General features: G+C 39.6%; 1 protein-coding gene across 1 annotated transcript in view; it reads left to right on the forward strand.

Annotated features, from left to right (window-relative positions):
- LOC306646086 (zinc finger protein 426-like) overlaps nt 1-11332 on the forward strand; it is a 32264-nt gene extending 20932 nt beyond the window's left edge. Inside the window, exon 6 of the mRNA XM_079114531.1 lies at nt 11171-11332. Within this exon, the coding sequence (XP_078970657.1) occupies nt 11171-11320 (150 nt within the window). The 3' untranslated portion in view covers nt 11321-11332. The remainder of the gene's footprint in view (nt 1-11170) is intronic.
- The last annotated feature ends 85 nt before the right edge of the window (nt 11333-11417 follow it).

An 11417-nucleotide genomic window follows, 5' to 3' on the forward strand; every position in this document is an offset into this window, starting at 1 on the left:
CAGCCCCAATCCCAAGATATAAAGCTTTCATAAAGTTGTACATTTCAAAAGAAAATTTGGGTCAGGTGCAGGGGTGCATGCCTGCAATTCCAGCTACTTAGGAGGTTGATGCAGGAAGATCACAAGTTTGAGACCAGCCTGGGCAACTTAGCCAAGACCCTGACTCAAAATAAAAAGGGATGGGGAGATAGCTCAGTGGTAGAGTTCCCCTGGGTTCAATCTCCAGTACTGAAAAAAAAATCAAAAGAAAACTTGGCAATCTGTATATAATCCTGTTTGATAGGACATTTTTGTGTGTGTGCGGTGCTGGGGATCAAAACCACACAGGCACTTGACCACTGAATTTTATCCCCAGTAACAAGATGTAAGGCAAGTTATTACATTCAAATTATAGAAAAACAATCTCGGACTGTGTAAAAAGTAAATATTTTATATATCAACAGCTGCATATAGTGCTGGACATAGTGTGACAAGCCTGTAATCCCAGTGGCTCAGGAGGCTGAGGCAGGAGGATTGTAAGTTCAAAACTAGGCTCAGCAACCTAGTGAGGTCCAAAGAAATTTGGGTTTCAAGCAGAGGATATCTTTTTCTTGGTGAGGCAGTTTTGGCTGCTTATCGATCCCCTGCTGTTTACCCCATTAGTCTACTGCAATCACCTGCAGTCTGCCAGGATATCTACTACTTTTTGAGTGCAGATTGCTCACTGTCTGGCACCTACCATCTGCTATTTGCCTGCCTCTTGCCTGTCCATCGCCTGCCTTTCACCTATCCATTATCCACCACCCAAGGTTCACCTCCCGATCATCCAACAGCAGTCAGCAAACTGACCCCAGACTGCTAGTGTAGCGCCAGCTGCCTTCTCTTGCCTGGAAGTTCACTGTCACAGTACCTGTAGGTTTGGTTACACGTGGCTACTGCCATTTTGAGAAAACAGCCAGGACCTGTAGGACCCCTGGCAGGACTGACTGAGCCCCATCTCCAGGATCCCTCAGCCCAAAAGATCACTCCCTGCCTCTGGGGCCCTCACATAGACTGACTGCTCCCTGCCACTAGGACCCCCCAGACCAAGTGACTGAACCCTATCACAAGGACCCCCAGACGACTGATTGCACCCCACCTCCAGGATGCCTCAACCAGACCAACCGCACCCCGCCTCCAGGACCTCCAGCCAACCACACCCACACCCCCGAACTGCAGCTCCCCATTCGCCAACACATTTGGAAGCCAAAGCAGCCATCTTGGATAATCCTGGAAGCCCTAGCTCCCATCATCAGGATGGGGCAAATCCCATCCTGAGACACCTGCTGGAGACTGGAAGCTCATTGTCAGGTACCTCTCATGCATCAGGCTACTGAAGACTGGGAGGTTTGAATATTATATGACTGTTACAGTATAGATTTTCTTTTTTCTCCTTATTGAAAAATTTCTTTACTTTTCTTGCTCTCTTTTCCTTTTGCTTACCTGTTCCCTCAGAGTCTCTTTCTCCCTTTTACACATGCTAACAACCAACTTCTTTTGATTACACTCTCATTCTATTCTCTAGAACTTCTATATATTCTTTTCTTATCCCATTAACAGCTACATCCTACACCCCTCCACATCCTCTTTGTCCTCCATTAGAAACTGCAGACCTTATTGCAAATCTGTTTGTAACACCAAAGATAATAATTGAATTCATTCTCTTTATTATGACAATATTGTTAATGTCCTCATAGGGGCTATTTGGTTGAGGATTGCATACTGTCTGAAATGGGCACTGCTAATATTGATCTCCCCCTTAAAGAAAAGGTTTTGGTAACCTATAGGGTCACTATAAGCCTATAGGGGGGGGGAACTGAAATACCCCAGATCCGCACTGCTACAGGGAATGTCTTTTCATGAACAACATGAAAAAACAAGGGAAGAAAATGATCCAAACAAATCTAGATTCTATATTAATAGAATCCAATGACAGTATGTTAGAAGAAATGTCAGAAAAGGACTTCAGATTATACATGATTAAGATGATTCATGAAGCAAAGGATGAGATAAGAGAGCAAATGCAGGCAATGAATGATAATACCAATAAGCAGTTGAAAGAGCAACTGCAGGAAGCAAAAGATCATTTCAACAAAAAGAGATTCAAAAAAAAAAAAAAAAAGGAAATCCTTGAAATGAAGGAAACAATAAACCAAATAAAAAACTCAATGGAAAGCATCACCAAAAGACTAGACCACTTGGAAGACAGAACCTCAGACAATGAAAACAAAATATTTAATCTTGAAAATAAAATTGCCCAAACAGAGAAGGCGGTAAGAAATCATGAACAGAATATCCAAGAACTATGGGACATCATGAAAAGACCAAATTTAAGAATTATTGGCATTGAGGAAGGCACAGAGATACAAATCAAAGGAATGAACAACCTATTCAATGAAATAATATCAGAAAATTTCCCAAACCTGAAGAATGAAGTGGAAAATCAAATACAAGAGGCTTACAAAACACCAAATGCACAAAACCAAAACAGATCCACACCAAGGCACATTATAATGAAAATGAAAATGCCTAACATTCAAAATAAAGATAGGATTTTGAAGGCTGTGAGAGAAAAGCATCAGATTACATATGGGGGGAACCAATATGGATATCAGCAGATTTCTCAGCCCAGACTCTAAAAGCTAGAAAGGCCTGGAACGACATATTTCAAGCTCAGAAAGAACATGATTGCCAACCAAGAATCCTATACCCAGCAAAACTAACCTTCAGATTTGAAGATGAAATAAAATCCTTCCATGAAAAACAAAAGTTAAAAGAATTTACAAATAGAAAGCTTGTGCTACAGAATATTCTCAACAAAATATTCCATGAGGAGGAAATGAAAAACAACAATGTAGGTCAGCAAAGGGAGGAACTACCTTAGAGAAAAATCCACTCAAAGGAGAAACCAAGCCAACTTAAAAACCAAAAATAAGCCCAAATGACTGGGAATACAAATCATATCTCAATCATAACCCTGTACATTAATGGCCTAACCTCATCAATCGAAAGACATAGACTGGCAGAATGGATTAAAAAGAAAGACCCAACACTATGCTGCCTGCAAGAGACTCATCTCATAGAAAAAGACATCCACAGACTAAAGGTAAAAGGATGGGAAAAACCTACCATGCACATGGATTCAGTAAAAGAGCAGGGGTTTCCATCCTTATTTCAGATAAAGTGGACTTCAAGTCAAAGTTAGTCAGAAGGGATAAAGAAGAAAATTTCATACTGCTTAAGGGAACAATAAATCAGGGAAACATAACAATCGTAAATATTTATGCCCCAAACAATGGTGCATCCATGTACATCAGACAGATCCTTCTCATTTCCAGGAATCACATACAGCACAACACAATAATTCTGGGTGACTTTAACACACCATTGTCACCACTGGATAGATCTTCCAAACAAAAACTAAACAAAGAAACCACAGAACTCAATAACACGATCAATAACCTAGACTTGACAGGCATATACAGAATATTCCATCCATCAATGAGCAAATTCACTTTCTTCTCAACAGCACATGGAACCTTCTCAAAAATAGATCATATGTTATGCCACAAAGCAGCCCTTAGGAAATGCAAAAAAATAGAGATATTGCCTTGTGTTCTATCAGATCATAATGGAATGAAATTAGAAACCAATGACAAAATAAAAAACAGAAATTACTCCAAAACCTGGAGACTAAATAATATGCTATTGAATGAAACGTGGATAACAGAAAACATCAGGGAGGAGACAAAACAATTTTTAGAGGTCAATGAGAATGACAATACAACATATCAAAATCTCTGGGACACTACGAAAGCGGTACTAAGAGGAAAATTCATTGCATGGAGCACATTCCAGAAAAGAATAAAAAGTCAACAACTAAATGACCCAACATTACAGCTCAAAGCCCTAGAAAAAGAAGAACAGAATAACAGCAAAAGTAATAGAAGACAGGAAATAATTAAAATCAGAGCTGAAACCAATGAAATTGAAACAAAAAAAATTCAAAATATTGACAAAACAAAAAGTTGGTTCTTTGAGAAAGTAAACAAAACAGACAAACCCTTAGCCACACTAACAAAGAGAAGGAGAGAGAAAACTCAAATTACTAAAATTCATGATGAAAAAGGAAGCATCACAACAGACACCACTGAGATACAGAACATAATGAGAACTACTTTGAAGATCTGTATTCCAACAAAATAGAAACTACTGAAGACATTGACAAATTTCTAGAGAAATAAGCTTCTCCCAAACTGAACCAGGAGGACATACACAATTTAAACAGATCAATATCAAGCAATGAAATAGAAGAAGCTATCAAAAGCCTACCATCCAAGAAAAGCCCAGAACCAGACGGATTCTCAGCCAAGTTCTACAAGACCTTCAACGAAGAACTCATTCCAATACTTCTCAAAGTATTCCAGGAAATAGAAAAGGAGGGTACCCTACCAAACTCATTCTATGAAGCTAATATCACCCTCATACCCAAACCAGGAAGACACACCAAGGAAAGAAAATTTTAGACCAATATCCTTGATGAATATATATGCAAAGATCCTTAACAAAATATTGGGCAAACCATATCCAAAAACATATTAAGAAAATTGTGCACCACGATCAAGTGGGGTTCATCCCTGGAATGCAAGGATGGTTTAACATCCATAAATCAATAAATGTAATCCATCATGTCAGTAGACTTAAGGATAAGAATCATATGGTTATTTCAATTGACACAAAAAGTGTTCAACAAAATACAACACCCCTTCATGCTCAAAGCACTAGAAAAAAATAGGGATAGTAGGAACATACCTGAACATTGTAAAGGCTATTTATGCTAAGGCCATGTCCATCATCATTCTTTTTTTTTTTTTTCTGTATGTACATCTTTATTAGAAATTAACCATTCCCACTAGATACACAGAAGGAAATTAACTTAATCTTGCAATTCTTGAACAGACAAACTTCAGTTAAGGGAGTCTTAAATTTCCGATGTGTGTGTGTTGGGAGGTAGTTATTTAGGACAGTGTTTTTCAAAATTTGGCTCCTTTCAGATATGCTTTTAGGATTGTTTGGGACAAACTTGGGATATAGGTTCTCTATGTGAATGTTTTATATTTTATATTTTAATTTTGCTGGAATCTAAATCCAATGATTGCACAGTTGTTCAGGATGATCTGGAACCATCTTATCTAGTGCTGCCACATTTGCCTCTTTGCCCTGCTGCCTCTATTCACGTGACCCTGGTGAAGACTAACCCGATGCTCAACTTTTCCTCATAGGTTCTCAAATTGGGTCCTCAGGCCCTTTCAGAATTGTGCAATGTTTCTAATGAGATCTGTGAGATGGCAAGGTGAGAACAGTGGCTCAGAGTAGTGACCCTCAAAGTGGGATAGGGTGGGGTAGGTTTGAAGAAACACACTCAAAATACCCATTGATTTCATAATACAAATTGCATAAAGTCATGTTCAGCAAAATAATTTCAGCTTACGGGAAATGGCAGAAAACCAACTGTAGATTCATCCTTGGGGCATCTGGATACGTACGGTTGAGAAACACTGGCTTGGAGGTAGAGGCTTGCTGGCACACAGAGAACAGTTAATAAGAAGCACATGCTAAAGAGAAAAACATCTTTTGGATCAGTGAATACTAAATCAAAACTTGTCATGGTTTTCTGGAACCTAAAGGACCAATCCAGAAGAAACCCAAGATGATCCATCAATCTTCTTGGCCCTATGGTTAGGGACAAGTTGGTCCACTTTTTAATACCGAGGCAAAAGAAGAAAAATCCATTTGTGGTCAAAAATCCCATCCACTAGGAAATGCTGTCATCTTCTGTGCTTCCATTCAGCTCTCCAGGGGGACATCTGTGTGGTGTCTGCTCCACTGTAATTACTGCAGAGCTCCGATCTGCTTCAGCCGCGTCAGCAGTTCCCCGTTCTGTTGCACAGTTATTAGATCACTGCATCCACCTATACAATCTGTACCAATGAAGACCCAAGGTATGGTTCTCGTGCCTGTGAGCTGTTGCAAATAATCTTGAATCTCATTTGTGTCACTTGTTGCTGTGATATCAACAAATTCCAGCAGCCCTTGTTTGAAGGGCACTTGACTGAGGATCTCTTGGGTCTTTCTGCAGTAGGGGCCCCATGTCCAACATCATTCTTAATGGAGAAAAACTGAAACCATTCCCTTTAAAAACGGGAACAAGACAGGGATGCCCTCTTTCACCACTTCTATCAACATTGTCCTTGAAATACTAGCCAGAGCAATTAGACAGACTAAAGAAATTAAAGGGATACGAATAGGAAAAGAAGAACTTAAGCTGTCACTATTTGCTGATGACATGATTCTATATTTAGAGGATCCAGAAAACTGCTAGACCTCATAAATGAATTCAGCAAAATAGCAGGTTATAAAATCAACATGTGTAAATCTAAAGCATTTTTATACACAACATCTGAAAGGGAAATGAGGAAAACAACTCCATTTTCAATAGCCTCAAAAAAAAAAAATACTTGGGAATCAATCTAACCAAATGGTAAAAGATCTCTACAATGAAAACTACAAAACATTGAAGAAAGAAATTGAGGATGACCTTAGAAGATGGAAAGATCACCCATGTTCTTGGATAGGCAGAATTAATATTATCAAAATGGCCATATTTCCAAAAATGCTATACAGATTTAACACAATTCCAATTAAAATCCCTATGACATTTCTCATAGAAAAAGAAAAAGCAATCATGAAATTCATCTGGATGAATAAAAGACCCAGAATAGCCAAAGCAATCCTGGGCAGGAAGAGTGGTGCAGGAGGTATCACTATACCAGACCTTAAACTCTACTATACAGCAATAGTAACAAAAACATGGTACTGACACCAAAATAGACAGGTATATCAATGGTACAGGATAGAGGACCTGGAGGCATACCCACATAAGTTCAGTAACCTCATATTAGACAAGGGTGCCAAAAACTTACAATGGAGAAAAGATAGCCTCCTTCAACAAACCGTGCTGGGAAAACTGGAAATCCATATACAGTAAAATGAAACTAAACCCCTCTCTCTCACCCCATACAAAACTCAACTCAAAATGGATCAAGGATCTAGGAATTAGACCTAGACCCTCCACCAAATAGAAGAAAAAGTAGGCCCGAATCTCCACCATGTTGACTTAGGACCAGACTTCCTTAACAAGACCCCACAGTGCAAGAAATAAAAGTAAGAGTCAATAAATGGGATAGATTCAAACTAAAAAGTTTTTTCTCAGCACAGGAAATAATCAACAATGTGAAAAGAGAGCCTACAGAGTGGGAGAAAAATCTTTTCCACTCACACTTCAGACAGAGCACTCATTTCCAAAGTTCATAAAGAACTTAAAAAACTTTACACCTAAAATACAAAGAACCCAATCAATAAATGGGCTAAGGAAAAGGGCAGACATTTCACAGAAGAAGATATACAGGTAATCAACAAATATATGAAAAAGTGCTCATCATCCCTAGTAATTAGAGAAATGCAAATTAAAACCACCCTATGATTTCATCTAACTCCAATTAGAATGGCTATTATCAAGAACACAAGCAATAATAAGTGTTGGCATGGATGTGGGGGAAAAGCACACTCAGACATTGCTGGTGGAGTTGCAAATTGGTACAGCCACTCTGGAAAGCAGTATGGAGATTCCTCAGAAAGCTTGGAATGGACCCACCATTTGACCCAGCTATCCCACTCCTCGGTTTATACCCAAAGGACTTAAAATCAGCATACTACAGCGATGCAGCCACATCAACATTCAGAGCAGCTAATTTCACAAGAGCTACATTGTGGAACCAACCTAGATGCCCTTCAACTGACAAATGGATAAAGAAACTGTGGTATATATATACACAATGGAATATTACTCTGCCATAAAGAAGAATAAAATTATGGCATTTGCTGGTAAATGGATGAAGTTGGAAAATATCATGCTAAGTGAAATAGGCCAAGCCCAAAAAAACCAAAGGTCGAATGTTTTCTCTGATAAGTGCATGACAATATATAATGATGCAGGGGGGAGAGAAGAATGAAGGAACTTTGGATGGTGTAGAGGAAAAAGGGGTGGGAGGGGGTGGGGATGGGAAAACAGTAGAATGAAACAGACAGTATTACCCTATATATATGTATGATTACTTGAATGGCATGAATATACATTGTGTACAACCATAGAAATGAAAAGTTGTACCCCATTTGTGTACAATGAATCAAAATGTGTCTGTAAAAATGAAAAAATAAAAAGGGCTGGGCACATGGTTCAGGGGTTATGCACCCCTGGGTTCAATCCCTGGTACCCACCCCCAAATGTTGCACATTCGCATAGCAAAATAACCATCAATTCCTTTTTTATATATGTTTTTAGTTGTTGATGGACCTTTATTTTATTCATTTATTTATATGTGGTGCTGGGAATTGAACCCAGTGTCTCACGCATGTGAGGCAAGTGCTCTACCACTGAGCCACAATCCCAGCCCTAATCATCAATTCTTGAAGAATTCTTGATATTTATTGTTTTAAGAGGTGCTAGGGATTAAACCCAGGGCTTCAGGAATGCCAAATAAGTCCTTTACCGCTGAGCCACATCCCCAGTACAATATTTTTTTTTTTTTTTGTGATGCTGGGAATTGAACCCAGGGCCTTGTGAAACAAGGCTGAACTATATTCCCAGCCCTAGCCCAAGAATTCTTGATAAAAATGGTAGTAAACCAGTATTTAAAAATACCTTTATTGTGGACCCAGAATAGCCAAAGCAATACTGAGCAGTAAGAGTGATGCAGTGGTATCAAAATACCTGATCTCAAATTATGCTACAGAGTTATAGTAACAAAAACAACATGTTTTTGGCATAAAAGTCATGAAGACCAATGGAATAGAAGACAAAAAGACAAGTTCACATAGATACATTTGATTCTTCTCAAAAATTGTACAATGGAGAAAAGAGCATTTTTAACAAATGCTGCTGAGAACACTGGATATCCATATGTAGAAAAATTAAATTATCTCTCATCCCGCACAAAAATCAACTGAGAGTGGATCAAAGCCCTAGGAATTAGACCAGAAACACTGAACCGCTAGAAGAAAACATAGGGTCAACACTCCAGCCTATTGGGACAGGCATGGACTTCCTTAATAAGACTTCTAAAGCCGGGAAATAAAACCAAGAATCAATAAGTAGAACAGCATCATATTAAAAAGCTTCTGCACAGCAAAGGAAACAAGAGAATAAAGAGAGAGCCCATGGAATGGGAGAAGATCTTTGCCAGGTAATCTTCCAACTGCAGATTAATATTCAGAAAAGATAAAGAACTCAAACAATTCAGCATCCCCCAATAACCAAATCCATAAATGCACAAATGAATTAAACATCTCTCAAATGAAGAAATGTAAATATATGAAAACAACACATATATGAAAAATGTTCAACATCTGCCATAACTAGAGACATGCAAAGCAAACTACACTAGGATTTCAGCTCATTCCAGTTAGCACGGCACCATTAAGAATATAAATAACAGGGCTGGGGATGTAGCTCAGTTGGTAGAGTGCTTACCTTGCAAGCACAAGGCCTTGGGTTCAATCCCCAGCACAAAAAAAAAGGAAAGAAAAGAAAAGGAAAAAAGAATATAAATAATAATAAATGCTGGTGAGGATGTGGGGGAAAAGGTACACTCATGTATTGTTGATGGGCCTGCAACTTAGTGCAACCACTTTGCAAAACAGTATAGAGATTCTTTAAAAGACCAAGAATGGAACCACCATTTGATTCAGCTATCCCACTCCTAGGTGTTTACCAAAAACAAAAGCAAAAAACTCTAAAATCAGCACACTATATTGATACATGAATACCAATGTTTATAGCACTGCAATTCACAATAGCCACTTTATAAAACCAGCCCAGGTGTCTCTCAGTAGAAACTGAATAAAGAAAAATGTGGTATATACACACACAATGGAGTTTTACTCAGTCAAAAAGATGATGAAATTATGTCATTTGCTGGTAAGTAGATGAAACTGGAGAACATTATGCTGAGTGAAATAAGCCAGATTCAGAAAGTCAAGGATTGAATGTTCTCTCTTCTGTAGAAACTAGAGAAAAATAAGCAATTTAAAAAGGGGGTGGGAGGAATTTCAAGAAAATAGAAGGGAGAACAATGGAGAGAGAGGTTATCCAGAGGAAGAGAGGAGGAATGGAAAAGGGAAAAAGAGTGGCATGACACTGAACAAACTATGTTATGGACATGTATGAATATATCACAATGAGTTCCACTTTTATGTATACATAACTCTAATGTACTAATTAAAAAACCACAGAGGGAAGATCAATAAAGGAAGGGGATCAGGGAAGGGTTTAGTACTGGAGACTGAAATGGAGCAAAACTATGTCATATACATTTATGAATATGCCAAAATGAACCCCACATTTATGTATAATTATGATTTTAAAATATAAATCTTTATTGGGGCTGGGGACATAGCTTATTGGTGGAATTAGTGCTTAGAATGCATAGGTCCCAGGTTCTATTCCCAGCACCAACAAACAAAAGAAAAAGAAAAAAAAAATATTTGTTAACTCTACAAATGCTACCTACAGAAAACCACAGCCAAGTGGTATGGCAGGAGAAATACCACTCCATGTACTGAATAAATGAAGAATGCCTGATATCAGCACTATTTTACTATCCAAATGGGAGGCCCTGAATCATCTCCTAAGACCTGAACAGTAAAAATATATCTGAAGAAGAAAAACAATTCAAGGTTTTTAAAAATATACATCTTCGTAAGCGTAAAGCAATCGACATGTAGAGTTTAGTAGGGTAGCCAAATAAAGAAAAGTTAACAATTAGACCGAGTGTATGTCAATCATTCCACTGATTGACAGATTTACTAACACGTGACATAGTTTTAAGGGCTCCAGGAACATGGGGGGGCGGGGTTCCGGTCTATTCCGCCGTCCACACCCGCGCAGGCCCGGTCCCGCCGCAGCCCCGCCGAAGGCCGCGTTCTAACCGCCTACAGCCCTGGTGTTTCTGCCCTCACGTCCCACGGCGAGCCCACCCCCGGGGGCCCTTCCCGGTCCACGCGGGAATAAACCAGGATTTCTCTGCCCTCTCAGGTCCAGTTGTCTGCGGCGGGAGGCGGAGGTGACGTCACGACGCGACTCGCTTTTCCTGACGCAATCTCCGCGCGACCCGGACCCTCCTGGCTTCCCCAGTGGTGGGAACCGTCCAGGTCCGGATGCGCTCGCCTGGAGGAGCCTCCTTGAGGCGGAAGGGGTGTTGAAGGACCGAGTTGGCCCGGCCGCGAAGGCACCTCGGTACAAAGACTGGCCACTCCGCTGTCGGGGCTGCGGCCGCGGGTCC

Source organism: Sciurus vulgaris (genome assembly GCF_902686455.1).
Source record: "Sciurus vulgaris genome assembly, chromosome: 16".
Classification (NCBI taxonomy): Eukaryota; Metazoa; Chordata; class Mammalia; order Rodentia; family Sciuridae; genus Sciurus; species Sciurus vulgaris.